The following is an 18132-nucleotide window of genomic DNA, read 5'->3' on the forward strand; positions in this document are numbered from 1 at the left end:
TTAGAATCTGAATCGTGATCGTTGGAACATAATCTGGGAAAAGGCATTGCTGCAGTGATCGGAGGCCATGGCTTTTTGACACTAAACAAGGGAATGTCATTGATTCACCTTTTACAAACGGCTAACAATAAAATTGTTATCAGAGAGTAAACTTGGATCAATCAAAAACAAATGATAATTTATAATTATACGAAACCTCCCAATTCTTTAACCAATCAGTGTTTTATTAATTACTAAACAATCAGATTTTTCTCCCCCCCCGTAAATTTGAGTCACAAATTATCAATCGTGTCACTGTTTCAGCATTTGTTTAGAGTGGTATCAGTATCTAGTGGATTTCGTATGCGTAAGATGTGGTGGGACGTGGTTGTCACGGTCCCCTGCTATAGCGTTGTTGATGCTCGGTGCAGTTTGTCAGTGAACAAATCAGCTGCTGTGGACCAGTGAATCTGTCCACTGCTGCTCTGTCATTGTATTATGTGTGTGTGCATGCTTATGCTTGCAACCTCCACATTCTTGTATTCTTGTGTTTGCATGCATCATGTGTGTCTCCGTGTGTGTGTGCGCGTGTCACTAAGGCAGCCTGGTCTCAGCAGCCTGGATAACGAGAGCTTAGCTTTAGTCGGGCAGCCAAGCGAAGCAGAGCGAAGCAAAGCTGAGGCGGACGACCACCACTCTCTGTGTGCGTGTGCAGTAAAAGGTAACACAGCCCTTGTAGTCAAGCTTGCATAAGCACCATGTGCTGTGTGTGTGTGTGTTGTGTGTGTGTCTGTGTGTGTGTGTATACACATGTGTGTTGCTATCTCCCCTCCACACCTTGCCCCCACTGACAGCTTGGCAAGACCTGGCATTGGGGGAAGATAGAGAGAGGGACGGAGGAGAGAAAGAGACAGAGAGAGATGGAGGAGAAAAGGGGGTTGGAGGGTAAAGAGGGTGTGGGGGGGGAAGTGTTTTGGGGCAGCACTATGCCACACAGCGGGTGAGTGGGCAGGGGGGAGGGAGCGATGCAGGCCAGGAAGAGGTGAGCATCACCGGGGGAATTATCTGTGTTTTCATGTTCTTCTGTCTTTCACCTGCTCACCCAACTCTGACTGGCTAGCTGGCTTACGGACTTCCTGGCCGGCCGGGCATGCCAAAACAATAACAAAGACGCACAATGTCCCACTTCTGCCACATCCTGCTGTAGATTTGCACTGATTCTGTGTCTGGAAAGGATTGGGTTTTTAAAATATATAATCCATAGCTGATAGGTTAAATTATGTTTATTTATTTTTTATTGTCACTTTATTCATTCACAGTTTTGCTGAATAGGAAGATCATGGAAAGGGCGATGCACTTCTCTGTGACCCATACAATCTTCATTTAGTTTGTCACAGATGCCATTACTGCCTTCATCTGACTTAAACCTCAAATGACTTCAAACTAATTTCTACTGTATCAATTACAACCACATGTTAAATTGCGGGGGAGTTATGTATTTACTTCCTATTTGCTGAGATTTAGGTAATGGGCAGTACCAACACACTGTGAACAACTGACACGGGGGATATTCATTAATTTTGTTATTTCTTTCAAAGTTGGTACCTTCTGTGTCATCTCTGGCTAGTCTGAATTTGGCAATCCATACAGGCTTATACTGCTGAACAAAAATAAATAAATAAATATATATTATAGTTTTGTATTGGTACTCAATTTCAGGTTTTCATTAACATGCAATCTCATTTAAAAAAAGAAGAAATATATATATATATATATATATATATATATATATATATATATATATATATATATTTTTTTTTCGATGCTTTATTCACCAAAAATGTAAATTATTATCAAGATGTGTCCTTTGACACTCCAATCTTTACCCATAAAAAAAGCCAGCAGTATTAGTTGTATTACTGCTCCTCTGATTTACTTGACCATTCTAGCCTTTACAGTGATTAGGCCTTGTTAACAGTGGGGGACTTGACTAATTGCAGTCTGTTAATTGAACACGGACTAATGGCGCAATGATGGGCCATGAAACTAGCTGAGGGGTGAGAGAAAAAAGGAGGGGTGAGCAAGGGGGAAGAAATGAGAGCATGGCTTCTCTCTTATCGAAATATTATTTCAATGGATTAATCCGTTTTTAATGTGTGTCTTTAGCGAGGCGAAGCAGCAGAAATCTCCTCCTCTGTCTGCTCAGGCTGCCTCACAATCCTATCTCTCTCTCTCTCCCTCTCTCTCTCTTCCAGCTCTTAGCCCCTTGAGTCTCTCATGCATTATGTAGTGATGATTATTACTTAATTACACATTAATAAATCCGCTTCATTTGCAGGACATTAAACGGGAGTTGAGCGCATATGACAGAGAGATGGAGAAGAGCAGGGAAGATTTGAAAAGGGAGGGGGGGGTTGAGGGGGGGCACTTACTTTCTAGCGTTTATTTAGTTTGTTTAGAGTGTTGTTGAGAGTCAGTGGAGCCAAATGAGCTCTTTGACTAGCAGGGAAAGACGAGGAGGGTTGGTTCCCTGTCTGTGTGTGTTGAGCCGAGCTCTTCCGGGCTAATGGCATCATTTCCACTCAATCTCTCTCTCTCTCTCTCTACATCTCCCTCCTTCCCTTCCTAATTTCTTTGGTTCCACCAGATTGTGTTTGCTTTTTCCAGTAAACCGATTTTCAGTGGCATTATTAAGAACTACGTTTCCTTTTAGATTTAACACTAATGAATGTAGTATGTTTTGCTTAATGCTTCCATGAACAATGTTATCAAGGACAAAGAGTTTGAAGAATTTGAAATGGTTCCCACTCGTTTGCGTGAAGTTTGTTGTTGTTGCTGTGGAATTAAGAGTCTCGACACCGGGGCTGCAACTAAATTACTTTCCGTATCAATCAATCTGCCTGTTCCTAAAATTCCTCCTCTTTTGTATAAAACTCAAATATTCTCAATTTATATAATGTAACATGAGGAAAAGCATCAATGTATGCTCCAACAAATCCTGAAATGATTAACTGTTGATAAATTTTCTGTTTATTGACTAATCGAATCGTGGAATAATCGTTTCAGCTGAAGTCTACCATCTTACTTTTTAAACACTGGTTAGGGCCGCATGATAATTCATGTAAGTATGTGATTTAAATGTAACAAGAGACTCTGGGATATAATTATTCATTGCCTGGAGTTAAAGTTATTGTCAATTAACTGCGCAAGACTTTAAAATTAACAACCGCCAACCCACCAAATGTGGATAAAAAATAATTGTGGTGGGAAATGTCAAGTCAGAAGCCGGTTTGGCAGTTTCTGAAAATAATCATACTCCTAAAACGGCAAAATAAAAACTGACCCCTGTGCAAACAGAAGGTCACGTGTGTAGTGACGGCTTGTCCGAGTGCACTTGTCATTTTTTATCATAAAAGCTCAAGGGAACCGTGTATCATCCCAATATCTGTCAGCAGCATCAGTGTGAGGGTCTGAATGGCAATTCTAGCACAGTACAGTTAATCTCTCATTTTTCTTCGCCATTCTTGCAGTTGTGCTTTTTTTTCTTTCTCTCTCTCTCCGCCTCTCTCCCCATCTGGCTTTACCATTAGAGTAATTTAATGGCAGAGCACTTTCATAGGGCCACTGGCTCTTATAAAACTCAGAGACCCTACACATGGGATTTGGATTGCTTTAAGACAACAATATGTAATTTTGCATCTTCTCATATATGTTATGGAGGCCACCATTAATGTCCCTTTTCATTAATACCAACTATTCAACAGCTTATCTCGTTTATGTTTTTTGCAGCTACAAATGGAATAGTGCAATCCATGTGCGTAAAGCCATATTAAGTCACTCCTGTATAAAAGCTTGTATTGGCTTTGCATTACAGCCTGCTGAACCATTAAATGGCTTTCTGAGAGCTTTGTTTGAAATTCAATTGACTTCTCAGCAGGGGCTAGATTTGAGTTTTTGGTAGTTTTAAATTTTTTTTATTGGGACAAAACAAGCTAATGTAATTGGTGATCGGTGGAGCCCAGCAGTACCATGCATTGGATGTAATTGGACTCATGTTGATATGCACTCAATTAGAACCAAACTACCACACAATTGAATGCTCAGAGTCGGGCAGAAGTCAATAGAGTGGGTCATTTTCATGGAAGATCATTTTGACACGTCACAGTAGGATGAGCACAGGTCTAAATAACATTAACAGTGTCTCCTGGAATTGGGCCTGTTTTTCACTGTCCCACCGTCATGGGACACTTGATGAGAATTAAGCTACCATTAAAGTTATTAGTCAAACCTCTTCTTTTCTTACTATGAAAATCAAAAGATGTCTGCTGGAAAAAGGCCAATTGAGTTTATTCAAACTTATACTTTGGCTCGAAGTCTCAAACAAGAGCCTCAGGTAGAGACGTACACTTGTGTCATTGGGGATAAGTTCTGGAGATGGTTAATGGTTTTGATAAGTACCAGCGGTGAAAATTAGGTTTTGTCTGAAATAATGGATTTTTATTGTGTAGTGTGTGTGTGTGTGTGTGTGTGTGTGTGTGTGTGTGTGTGTGTGTGTGTATGTGTGCGCACAAGTGTGTGTGTGCGAGAACAGGGTGTCATGGGCCAGGACTGTGCCATTGTAGCGGCTTAGCTAGCCTCGTTTATCAGCTGCAAACTCACTAGGCCTTAACACACACACACACACCCCTCTGGAGACACACACACACACACACACACACACGTCAATCCAGACCCTGCTTGCCAAACCCGTATCCCCCCATTACTAGGTCTCAGAGGACGTGGGCCCTTCTACGTTTCTTACAAGGCTGTGTGTGTAAGCATCTCTTACGGCCTTTTACAAAGAGATTATGTATGTCTCTTTGTTCCACACTGACTATTTTCACTTAATCACAAACAATACTTACCTTATTCAGCCCCATCAAACCCCTCTTCCCTCTTCTGCAGCCTCATGCATTTCGCCCCTCCACTTCTTCGTCCCGTCTACTTTGCCTTCTCCCTCCCTCCCTCCCTGCCTTCCCCCTCCCCCTTCCTTTTCCTGCCCATTCTGTACATTAAATATTAGTGGTGGGGGCAATTAGCAGTGCCCCTCTGCACACCTGGCTGATGCATAATATATTTATTGGGCTTTTCTCCCTCCCACTCTGACACACATACACACGCATACTGTTGATGAAAGGGTGACTTTTGGGAAGTGCGTGTGTGTGTGTGTGTGTTACATGGACTTATAGAGCTGTATGCCCGCTGGTTTGACCCCACAAATCCTCAGTTTGATCTTTAGTCCAGGTCAAAGGTCACTGATCTAGTCAGGTTTTCAGACAAAATACTTGTTCTTCCTGATTCTTATAGAATTCCCTTTTCCCCCTTAAGCAACCTTATTTGGAAAAGTAAGACTAATGCATGGTCTTTAAAAGCAAGAAAACTAGTAAATACTTTTGTTCCTGTCCGTCCCATCTTGATGCCACCGTGGTTGCATGTCAAGAAGAAATGAGTAGAGAAAATGTTGGCTACCTTTGTAATCATGGGATACCTTGATTGTCGACATTTCTGAACCCCGTATTCACGGTTTCAGTCAGAATATTGCAAACCCGGTGGCCGGCTGGGCCTAAGGATTAAGGAATTGTGTATTTTTAAGATATCTTGTGTGCTTAACGTTGGCAGGTGGCAGTGTGTGTGGTCTGGAGCGAGAGAGCGTGTTTGACATTGAGTATGAAGCAGTTACGCCATAGCTGTGAACGTAGCAGTGCAGTGGTTGTCCAGTTTAGGCCATCAGTCAAGAAAGCCTACTTTTTATATTTGGTTTCACACGGGACACGAACACCTGTCTCCTGGGTGAACGTCTTGTTGTTGTTTCTTACTTGAGACTGGGCTGTGCACGTCTACCAATTTAAAATGCACAGACTTTTAGCACACGCTGCTTTGTCTGAATAAACAGCCTTTTTTCGATTCATCCATTCAATAATTTGATGTCTGCCTGCTTGCACACACGCACACGCACACACACACTCACACACACACACCCACCATGGACCCAGACGTATGTGCATTGTCCTCAGAGTGTGGAGTCTTGAACAGAACAAGCTGCTTGTGTTGTTGTTCCTTTTTTATTGGACACTCTGCCGAGTCTTTGTAGTGCGCCCCACTATAGACCTACCAATGCTTCTTTTTAGTGACTGAGTCTTCAGTTGGTTTTTCTAACTCCTTTCCATTCACCTCCCAGTCAAAAGCCAATGGCACCCTGCTGTGAGACACACAATGGAGCAAGAGAGGGCAGGAGAAAGTGAGAGCATGAGCACGCAACAGTGAGGGAGAGAGAGAGACTATACTAAAGAAGAAAGAATTGAAAAGGGTGTGAATATTCTCTTTTAAAGTGGCGCTGTTCAGCAGATTAAGTCAGTTTGTTTTCTTTCTTTAATTAGTCTGATACTGTCTGATGACACTTGGTAAATATTGTATGTCAATTTGGTAATTATAAAGTAATGTCTATGGTATTTTTCAACATTTATAACAAGCTAAAATGGATCAAACCTTTAACCTAAATATCAACGTACAAAAGGAAATGTATTTAGTGTGTATTGGACTCACAAGTAATATTTGTCACAACAGTGCAGTAACCATCAGGCAAGCTAATAGTATTCTAGTCATCATAGCAGAGTGGCGGAAATTAATTGAATATGTTTCGGGAAAATGTCGGGAACAAAATCTTAAATTCGTTGTTCTCTCTCCTCTGCGTATTCTCAAGTTAGGAGAGCTAACGTGCTCCTCTGTGACGTGTAAGCAGGTTCGGGAAAGCCGGAGTGACTTTACTTGTACTGTGCTAAAAACAACAGGGGTGGTCTGTATCAAGATGGAGTGAGGAAAGAGAGACAGTGTTGGAGACAGGGCAGTCGAGCAGACAGAGAATAAGAGATCACATGGTGTGTGTGTGTGTGTGTGTGTGTGTGTGTGTGTGTGTGTTGTTCAGTGCATGCCCATTTTAAAAATGCATAAGTACTGTGTGCCTTTTTAGAATAAGAGTTGATAAGCAGTGTCGGGACTAGCACACCTAGCTGCCTCTCCTCAAAGGCCTCTTTTAGTTTTTGGTACATGTGGCCCTTTTAAATACACGTTACCTATAGCCTTATTTTAGGAACTTCGGCACTTGAAAATATCTCTACTATTGTAGACTGCCCTGTTTTCAGTAGAGTTTCTAGATTTTGATAATTTTGCACTTGACTACAACCGTGTCTATAACTAAGTCACTCCTATGTATTTGTTTTCTTCATCTGTGCCACTAAAATCAGCTGCTAGGCAATATTAGCAAAAATGTGGAACTTTTGCGATGATAAATGATGTATTTGCTAAGCTGTAACCTACAATTTCTACCCTATGACCGTATACTAAGTTGACCCAAAGCCGACTCATTTTGAATACAGGCTAATAATATAAATATTAAACAAAGAAATGAACAAAAACTGTGAAGAAATAGTATTTTGAAGACCGAAAACATTTTGTGTTTAGTGTAAGATGATTCATCATTATACATCCACTCAAACAAACAAACAGCCAGCCACGCTCCAAGCGCACACGCGCTGTGTGTATATTTTTCTTGTTACTCCCAGAAGGAGCGTGACAAGCAAGTTAATCTATCCGCCAGCGATGCGGCATGACACAAAGCTGTTTATTTCCCTTTTCCTCTCCGTGACGCCGTCTCTCGCTCTTTCTCTCTCCTCCTGTAAAGCCTAATCAAGTTTGTATCAAGCTAAATAATGCGTTAGCGTGAAATTGGTGTCTTCAGTCAAAAAGCACTCCCCAGCCTGTGCTACAAGAGAAGGCAATTATGTACCCCCCACCCATCCTCACCCTCCAGCCCTCTCTGCTCTTGTTGCTCATGTTCTCTATGCGTGATTGTGCACATGTGTGAATATCCGTGCCGTATAACTGCTCTACTCCAGAATTTGTCTGAGGTGTTTTCTTTGACAACATTTGATACCGTGTTCATTTTGGAGTTCAGTCTTCTCATGGTGGTTTGACTTGTGCGTGTGTCCCAGTCTGTAATGGTGAGTGGAGGCTGCTGGGGGAACTTCTAGTTCAGTTATTTCTGGAGCCTTCCCCAGAGTTGAGGTGCTCCAGAGGAATGCTTTCCCTCTCCTCCTCCTGCCCTCTCTTTCTCTCCTTTTCCTTTATCTCTCTCCTCGCTGCCCTCCTTCACCTCTCCGCTTTCACCTCACCCACGCTTTCATCTCTTGCCGCTCCTCCTCTCGCTGCTCCTCTCCTCCTCTGGTTTCCTTTTCCTTTGCCACTTATCGCTCCGCTCTCGTTATGTCTTTCTATTTGTTCTCCTTTTACTCCTCGCTCTCTTTCCTCTCCTCTCCTCTCCTCCACACGTCTCTTCTGCAACCAATTCCTCTTTCCGCCACACGCTCTCTGACAGACAGAAAAACAAATGTCAGATCAGAGAGGCTCTTTAATCTCAAGCTGTGTTGTTTGGCCCTGAACATCAACTCCGCGCTTGTGTGTATAAAAATGTGAGTTCTTCTCTCCGAGTGCGGTGAATTTGTTTTGTGCGTTAATTAGCAGCTCTTAGTTGCAAAAGCTTGCGTGTGTTTCCGTTTTCTGTGTACAGATTTCTTCATGCGTTTGTGTATGTGCCCACGATTGGAAAAGGAATAGTTCACTGGAGTTAAAAAACAACAAAAATAATCAAGAAAAGGCTTTAATTTGTATTTATTTTTTACACCTGTTTCTGTGATTTCATTCACTTTGTTTCCGGCCTTCGTGTCTTTCAGACAATCTTTTTTTTTTTTTAACACAGTCTTTTGGGATGCATGTGTACAGGAAAGCCAGAGAGCGTGCATGTTTATGTATCTTATATTGTTTGGGGTAAGTTTTGGGGATGTGGCAACTCAGTTAGATAGCACAGCACTATGACCTCATATTCAGCAAGAGACTAAAGAGGAGGTGTGAGGAGCAACATGGGTGAAGAGAGCAGGGTAGTTGGGAAAGAAATACAGAGGGAAGAATGACAGGAAGGGTAGCCATGGCTCAAGGAAACAAACTAAAGATGGCAAAACTAAACATAATCAGATGGAAACATTTTGGATCAAACAAGAGGGGATGGGGATGAGTGAGAAGAGGAGGAGAGTAGAAAAGAGAGACAGCAGAAAGAGAAAGATAGAGAGGGCGATGAAGCTTGTCCGCCAGGCTTTGTGTGGTTGTTGTTCTTTCTCTCTGCCATCTATCTAAGCCCTCTGCTACCTCGGTCCCTTTACACACACACACACACACTTTCCCAAACCCCGGACTAGCCTGATGTTTCTGGCCAGTGGCTCAGTGCTTGGGGTGTGTGTGTGTCTGCGTGTGTGTTTATGTATTTTAAGGCCGTTTTGTTCAGAATGCAGGCAGGCAAAGAGAGCGGTTTTACTGCTGATAAAAGTATTTGGTTAATCAGCTTCTGTCCCCGTCCCCCTGGCTAGACGTGCTTGCTTGTGTGTCTGTGTGCATGCGCTTGACACAGGCCATTGAAGTTAGGGGCCTCCCGAGGGGCGGGCTGGGGTTTGAGATTGGCATCAGCCCTCGGCCAGTAGCGTCACAAAGTCTGTCCTGAGGGACAGGAAGGGCAGCCAATGAGAGAGTCCCTCTGGAGCTATAGGGAGAAAGCGGGTTGGGGAGGGGAAGTGGGGGGGCTAGGAAGTGGGTTGGAGAGGGGAAGTGAGAGGGGGAGGGGGAGAGGGAGAGGGAGGAAGGAAAAAGGAGTAGGATGAGAGACCGAAAGATAGAGAAAGAGAGAGAGAGAGTTGGATGACAATTACCCTCTTGACTTCTGTCCAGCACCAGTTGTCAATCAGCCTGCCCCTCTGGGGAACATAACCAGCGTATCATTGGCTACACTGACCCACATCCCGCCTCTCTGGGCCGCCTGGCCAATGCATGATTGGCCACAGTGACCCGTTCGTCAGAGATCTGGGAACACCAGAGCCCTGGGAATAAATGGCCCTGATAGCGTGCGTGCATGTGTTGTTTAGGAGGGGAAAAAAAGACAAAGGTTTTTCTTATTGAGGCTATAAGTGCTTTCATGGGACAGAAGAGAAGGACAGACAAAGATAGAAGGGGAGGAAGTGGGAATGAGAGAGAAGAGGGGCGGAATGCAGAGGGAGTTGTGGAGGACGGATGGAAAAAAGGGAGAGACAGAAAAAGAAATTGAAAATGGGTGATAGAGAAGGATGGAGGGTGAGAATCACTTAAGAGATGAAGGAATAGAGACAATTGTGAAGAATGAAGACCGGATATGGGTAATGAACAGGGGGAGACGCAATAGAAAAGCAAAGGAGGGACGGAAAAAAGATGAGGCTGCAAGTGCAGGAGGAAAAGATGGAGGTAGAGAAAGGAGACGGTGGGGAGAGATGCACTGTCGAAGTGCTTTGCTGGTGTGTGTGTGTGTGTGTGTGTGTGTGTGTGTGTGTGTGTGTGTGTGTGTGTGTGTGTGTGTGTGTGTGTGTGTGTGTGTGTGTGTGTGTGTGTGTGTGTGTGTGTGTGTGTGTGTGTGTGTGTGTGTGTGTGTGTGTGTGTGTGTGTGTGTGTGTGTGTGTGTGTGTGTGTGTGTGTGTGTGTGTGTGTGTGTGTGCGTGTGTGTGTATAATTACCTCTCCTCCTCTAGAACTCTGATTGGAGCCACTCCCCAGCCTGTACTACAAGGCCACTGTTGGGGCTTTTTTTGTAACCCTATAGTTTTACCCAGAATTAACATGCATTGTAGTAGATTGTATTTGGTTTGGAGAGATCAAATGTGTAAATAATATCACCCATCAAGCACTCTGCAGTCAGGTTTTGTAGTCCAGTGTCTTTATTTTTTACCCCCTCGGATGCGACTTCCACTTCAAAAGACTACACTGTTTGAACGGGGAAGAGCTTACCAGGTACTAGAACAGTATGCCTGTTCCTCTAGGTGCTGTGTCATGTAATTAATTACCCTCAGACTCAAACCCGTGCGTAAATATTTGCAGTGCATTGTCTAAATCAGAGACGACAGATGGAAGTCATGTATCATTCCTGGGCTGTGTGGCGGCTGCATGTGTTCAGTCACCTGAAAGAGAGGGACCTCATAGGTTCTACGAGCAGTTATGGATGACTCAACCGCTGATCTAACCCAGTGCTGCTGGAATCGCTTGAAGAATTTGCATTGTAATGGGTTGAATATTATTGCCTCCGTTATCCATTATTGTTATTAAAGTGTTCAGGAGAGTCAAACGTACTGATATCTGCCCGGTCTTCCCATCATTTACAGCAGTGTGGAATTGTGTGCCTGTCTAATGAACCCTAGCAGCCCATTACAATGCAGACAGGGATGTCATGTAGTTTTGTGTCGCAATTTGATGTAACGGTTAGTTTGTGTGTGTGTGTGTGTGTGTGTGTGTGTGCGCGCGTGTTTATGTTTTTGCGTCTAGTTGTTCCTTGGGACCGTGTTGTGTTGCCTTCAGGTGGGGTTGACCCTGTTTATCGTATGTTACCTTGGCTCTGTGTGTATTTGCACAGAGTAGATGATGTGCTGCTCTTATATGCCGCTTCAATCACGCATGCACACAAATAACATAAGCCAACAACCGATGACCGATGTCTCTGTCCAGCCATCATGTCCATATCACAGTTCCACCTAAAAATAAAATGAAAAACAAAACAGCACCTTGGCCTTTGTCTGTTACATTTCCGCCATCTGTCGACCTCTTGCATCAATCTTTGAAAATTACCCAAACTGCCAAATAAACACAAATAGTGTGTGTGTGTGTGTGTGTGTGGATGCTTCATGGGTTCCCAATAGCATCTTGTTTGCTTTGTGATACACACACGCACATATGTCATGCTCCAGGGTTTGTGTGTGTGCAATGTGTATGTGATGTAGACTGTTTGATCTCAAGGCCTCTGCCAACTTAATAATTACTGGCTTGCCGACATGCGTCACACATTTTTGTGGTCGACGTGGCCATAGTTGCACAAGCCTGGAGGATGTTTGAACAAGTGAGATTTTCCTCTTGTCATTGTCCCTGTTCTTTTGGGTTTATCATTGGGGTGTAATTTACGTAGCATGCCAATGCCAACATCGTTAAAATTAGGCTGGTCGAAGATAAGTAAAAAGAAAAAAAGAATGAATAAGTTGAGTTCTTAAAAGTCCCTTCATATCTACACAGGTGTTTTAATTCATTCTGTCTGATGGGGCCTCTGCTCAGGACGACACCAGACTCCAAAAACTGAAAAAGAATGATCAAATTGTAATTTGTTTCTCTCCCCAACATGTGCCACAAAAGGGTCCGGAAAACGTCCAGCAACGGTAACGTAGCTCAGGCCGTGCATGTCCACACAGTACAAACCGCTGAAAGCACCTGTGCTTGACACACAAAAAGGACCAAGCACAGGTGCGGCTACTTAGAAGTGATTCATTGTTCATTGTAGCAACCAAAGCCACAACGCTGCTAGAGCTTTTGTTCGAGCTAAACAAAACGCTGTTCCCGATCAGGTCATTGACGACCTCCTGAGCAGCCTTTTGAATCCCATCCGATAATGTCCAAAACGTAAGAAAACATCTCCCTACAAATTTGCAGCACTTTAGCTCAAAAAGTGTCCTACATTACACCCTTTATCTCCCTGTGTTGTTTGGGATATTTTACTTTCGCACGTACGGAACTCTGGTGAGACATACCGAAGGCAGAAGAGAGATGGCGCGACACGCATTTGTGAGAAGACATTGATACCTTGAATGTTATATATATTTTTTCCCCTCCAGACACGCGTACTTAAGTCTCTCTAAAGTGTATTTCCCCTCATGGTGTACACACACACACACACACACACACACACACACACACACACACACACACACACACACACTGTCTCTATCTCTATCTCTCATCTCATCTCTTTTTACTCTCACAGTATGTGCAGGCATGCTGAACCCTTCCCACACAACCACACACATACAACCCCCCCCACCGACCCTGTGGTGTGTGCAGGGTTCACAGTAACGGTGTGTGTGTCTCTGAGGGGATACAGAAGGAGGATATAGGGGAATCTAAATAAAGCTATGTGTGCTTGGCTAATGAAACGCACTTCATTCCCTACAGTCTCATCAGGAGAAATGGGCTTTTGTTAGAGGCAGAGTTACCATACTAGGGCTTTCTGGAACATCCGAACTCCCCAAAACTACCAAAAGAATTTGGCTTTATCATAATTTGCACCTTTTTGTGTGTGTCCACATCAGTGATACATGTTCCGGTTTTCATGGAGACTTCCTTAAAGTCATTGGGGTGGTATAATAATGTCAGGGTGCTGAGAAGCGCGTTGTGCTCCAAAACCTGGCGCTGCAGCATACAATAGGCCTTGGAATCAGGATCCAACGGTTCAACTTGCAAACATCCGGAAACAGTGTGTCTGCCATCTCGTCCGGCCGCGTTTGTCTGCTTCAGATTACTTGTAAACAAATGCATCAATAACACAGACATATGTGCATTGTATGTTGCAGAGGTAATAGTGTGGTATTAATCATGTAACCCGACACATGGCTTGATTACGGGCCCTTTTTTATTATCTGATGGGAAGTAGTTTTGTTTTTCTTCTGGTTTTCTCTTCCCATACCTTCTCTCATCTGTTTCTGTCTGCTGCGTTTGGCAGCCATGTTAGTCTTGTTGGGAGGTCTCTATCCGCACTGGGTTCTGCTCAGGCAGACCACAGCCTTCAAGTCCAAATCCTGTATGGGTCTGTCTCGGGTGTGTGCTATGATGTGTGTGCATAATGTGTTTGTCCAGGGATCCATCAGTCTGTTATTAGCACACTGGTCTACATCTAGCCCTCAGAATCAGCTCTGGCCCCAGACTCTCAAAGGGAAATTTCAGACTTGATCCATATGCCGACCCAGGGTTGTTTCTTTAGTTGTTGAGGAGGGGGAGTCGGTCCTTCTGAATTGTGGGTCAATCCAACGTGCAGCAGGCGGAAAGTGAACCCCAGGACCACCGTTTTGAGATGGAGGCTACGTCTCTGGACACAACTTAGCCCAGCAGCTTTCTAACTACACCAAATGTACCAAACGATCTCGGGCCAGTAAGAAAAGTATTCAAGGTGACATATTCTCTTGTTTGTTTTTAGACCGTGCCTCAGCATTTCATTTAGCCTTGTAGTGTAGGCGCGCCATCCTGGGAGCACCTCTGTATACGTGTGTATGTGTGTAATAGAAAAGTCGATTTTTGTTTTCATTTTCTTGTACAATTGCCTGGAAGTTATGCGATGAGCAACACTTACGTTTGAATTTGTTTGTTGTTTTCATTTTCATCTCAGCTCTGGGTTGGGTTGTGGTTGTACTTGAGGTCTATTTATGTAGTTTATTGTTTTTGGTAATGTCATAATTATGGTAATATTCTTGATTTGTTCCTGTAGTGAAGATTACTACATTCAATTCAATTCAGTTTATTTTTTTATAGCCCAATATCACAAATTCCAAATTTGCCTCAGAGGGCTTTACAATCTGTACACATACGACATCCCTGTCCCAGGACCTCACATCGGATCAGGAAAAACTCCCCAAAAATAACCTTTGACAGGGAAAAAAGGGAAGAAACCTTCAGGAGAGCAACAGAGGAGGATCCCCTCCCCGTTTTATTTATTTTTAATCCCTAGTTTTTTTTCGTGTGTGTTGGGTTCGAAATAATAATTAATATATATTATATATATATATATATATATATATATATATATATATATATATATATATATATATATATATATATATATATATATATATAATTACTGATAACCATTGCTGTTTGTTTGTTGTTCATTTAGCTGTCTGATAACTATTAGATTTGATCTTAGTGAGTCTTGCCGTTATTGATATTAAAGTCAGTTTAACTCTTTGAATAGATGTGAAGAAATGACTCACAGCCCAGAGTGTTTTATTGGATGTAATGAGTATAATGATTTCATTGCTCTATATTGGAACTTGTTCACCAGCCCTGTGAAACGCTTCATTTGAATTTCACAAAGAAGTATTATGTGTTTTTTAGCAGGTTGAGCTATTTCGGGAAAACAATGCAATGCAAATGTACGAGGCAGTATACCGCGGGGTCATTTGCGTTCCCTTTTCTTCTTCTCTTATATCTCCAGCAGATAATTTATTTTATTACCTCAATCCAATTCTCTGTTCTCAGATATTGCAGATATTATTATTATTTTTTAGGTTGTAATAGCATTCGCCTTGAAGAACTTTACACGCCAACACCCGATTCTAACGGTCTACATTACTACCAGGGAAAACTGAGCACCCCTATGTTTAGCAACCAAATCTTTTCTTATATCCGGCCGGCACATACAGTATATTTGACCGTGTGTACAAGTTAACAGCATGGGCTTTAACAGGAACAAGGAACATCTCAACAGCCTGTTTTTATTTTAAAGGAACACTTCACTGATTTATACCTTCTTGTTTTCATTCGGGCTCTTGGCTTAGCTAAACTGTGAGGATGGGGCGGGTCACCTGGGAGCCGATGAGGATGTGGAGTGAGGAATATGAGGAGAGGTGTGGAGAGTTGAGACCGGGGCGAACAGGATGAGAACCAGGATTTTGAGAGATCAGACACAGAGGCGAGTAAGTGAGAAGTGAGACGTCGTGCCGTGGGAAGGGGGTGTGCAGGAAACCCCATTGTGTGGTGGCTCCAGCCATTTCCTGTTTGTGTGCCAGCTGTACTTCCCTCCTTCCTGTTGTACCCAGGAAGTCGGTGTCGCATTCCCGCTCTGATCAGCTCCGTGTCCGTGTGTCAGGGAGATCTCATTGTCAATACCTGGCCATTTGTTGCTTCCCTGGTCTATTTTTAGGGGTGTTAAATAACACACATGACATGCACACTCCATAACCCTCCGATAATACGCAGTGAACATAGTTTGTAGAGATTGCTTGCATTTTGTATCTAAAGTTGAGGAGACAAAGGGGAAAACAATCAATTCAGAGTACCAACTAAGACTTACTGGTGGAAAATATTAGATTTATTATGAAGAGACCTGTACTCTAGTTTCAACACCTCAGACTCCTCAAGTCTGTTTGTGTTGTCATTTGTATCGGAAATACTGCTGAATGGGGTCCCATCATCAAGTAGCTTGTTTTGTCCGACTAAAAGCAAAACTTATTCATTCACTTTCACAGACGACGAAGAAAAGCCGCACATCCTCACAATTTAGAAGCTGCAACCAATTCCTTTTTGGTATGTTCACTTGAAAATAAATCGCTGGAACGATCAAGGGACTATGGACATAGTTGTCGATTTCCATCTGTGAACTTCTTCAGCTGTATATGAGATCGAGCATACCTTTGATCGTGATCTTGGACTTTTGGTCGTGGCTGTGACTCTCCTCAGTGCAGTCCGACAAGTAATACTAAACCTGCGATTTAATTTATCCTTCTCTCCCTCTTCTTTTCTCCACAGCAGTCGAAGAAGGGGAGTCTTCAGAGTGTGGAGGGACCTGGGATGAATCAACTGTCCAGACAGGTTTGTGCGAGCGCACACACACACACACACACACACACACACACACACACACACTGTAATAGAGTTTCAGCAAGCTGTCAGATCCACACAAGGAGCTTAAGTCTATACTAGAAGTCTGACACGCACACAATTTGTAATATCAATTCCACATGGTTTGTAATGGCCTGCTCAGAGGGATATCGAGGCGGGAAAAGATGGAGAGATGAAGAGAACATAGGGGCGTTAGGATGGAGGGATTTGTGAAAGTACTAGGAGAAAGACAACCATATACGCGAGAAAAGAGGAGATTTGAAGAGAAGAGAGCGAATGAGACATGAGAGGGATGTGAAAGGAGATAGAGCACTCACGCTCGTCCCGGGAGTCAGACTGAATGGAAGGAGAGATGACAAAGGGGATATGGAGAGAAAGATGGGTGTAGGGTGGGGGTGGGGGGAGACAAGAGAGAGACTTGTGTGCTTTTTTGCTTCTCTCTGTGGTCTGGTGATGTCCTAGGAGGAATTCCGAGGGATGGCTGGGCTTCTCTTTTCTTTTTGTTCTTTTCTTGGATTTTGTTTTTCCTTGTGGTTTCTCCAAACCAATTGCTGTATATTCCTCCTTCTCTGTCTCTCCCTCCCCTCTTCTATTCTCCCGTCTCTCTTGATGGAAATGTGAAATTATCCTCGATTGCCCTTTTGCCATGATGGAAGCGGAACAATTGAACCAGTTGTCTGAAGTTTGTTTTTCAAGATGGTTGGATGGCATTATATGGATTCACTTGATGGCTTTTTATTCATTGTTATTTTGCAGGCCCAGAAAAATTTCCAAACGCCTCCATTGGACATATGAGAGTGGGATTTGGGGGAGCCGTACGTAAAATGTGTTCATGACAATATTAAGAATATATTGTGAAATCTAACCACTCAGAACTTTAGATCAGATTTTGATGACGGTAGTTTACCGTATTCTGAAACGCTCACTGTGACTTTATGAATTAAGAACAGCACAAAGCTTTTTAGCACATGATTCAGTGATTTATGTCTTAATTGAGTGCCTGTTTGAAGAGAATTTGCCCAATGCTGGTTTGGATTTAGCTAACATAAGTTAGCACAGCACTTGGTGACGCATTTAAGTGTTGCTATTTTCCCCAACCATTTGTCTACATGAATACAAACAGATTCAGTTAACTACCATAGGAAACAAAGAAAACTGAAAACACAAAATATCTTAACGATTGATCAATTATTGAAATGGTTGCAGATACATTTTTCTGTCAACTGAAGTTGATGAATGGAAGATGATTCCGGTATCTCTAATGACTCAACGTTTTCAGGGTGATACAATGTGCATCTGCTGGCTCCCTCAGACAACACTGGCACAACAAGGCTTGACATGTTTCTCACGGTTGCCATCAACACTCGGTGAAGACCAAATGCCACATTTTACCAGAGGTGTCAAAAGTATTCACATTCATTACTCAAGTAGAAGTATATATACTAGGGTTTAAAAATACTTCTGTAAAAGTGGAAGTATCAACTCAGGCTTTTTACTTAAGTAAAAGTGTAAAAGTGCTGGTTTCAAAACTACTTAAAAGTATAAGTAATGTAAGAGGAATTTTTTTTCCATTAAGGACTGTAGAGTTGTAATGGTTTTTTATATATACTTGCACATGTAAATAGGA

At 42.8% G+C, this 18132-nt stretch overlaps 1 protein-coding gene across 2 annotated transcripts in view; it reads left to right on the forward strand.

Moving 5' to 3' along the window:
• The window catches only part of znf423 (zinc finger protein 423), a 131036-nt gene that overhangs the window by 3122 nt on the left and 109782 nt on the right, over positions 1 to 18132 (forward strand). Inside the window, exon 2 of one of the 2 annotated variants that reach the window (XM_034534868.1) lies at positions 16413 to 16475. In XM_034534868.1, the coding sequence (XP_034390759.1) occupies positions 16413 to 16475 (63 nt within the window). The remainder of the gene's footprint in view (positions 1 to 16412; positions 16476 to 18132) is intronic. The other variant, XM_034534869.1, reaches the window with a different exon arrangement.

Source organism: Cyclopterus lumpus, chromosome 6, assembly GCF_009769545.1.
Source record: "Cyclopterus lumpus isolate fCycLum1 chromosome 6, fCycLum1.pri, whole genome shotgun sequence".
Classification (NCBI taxonomy): domain Eukaryota; kingdom Metazoa; phylum Chordata; class Actinopteri; order Perciformes; family Cyclopteridae; genus Cyclopterus; species Cyclopterus lumpus.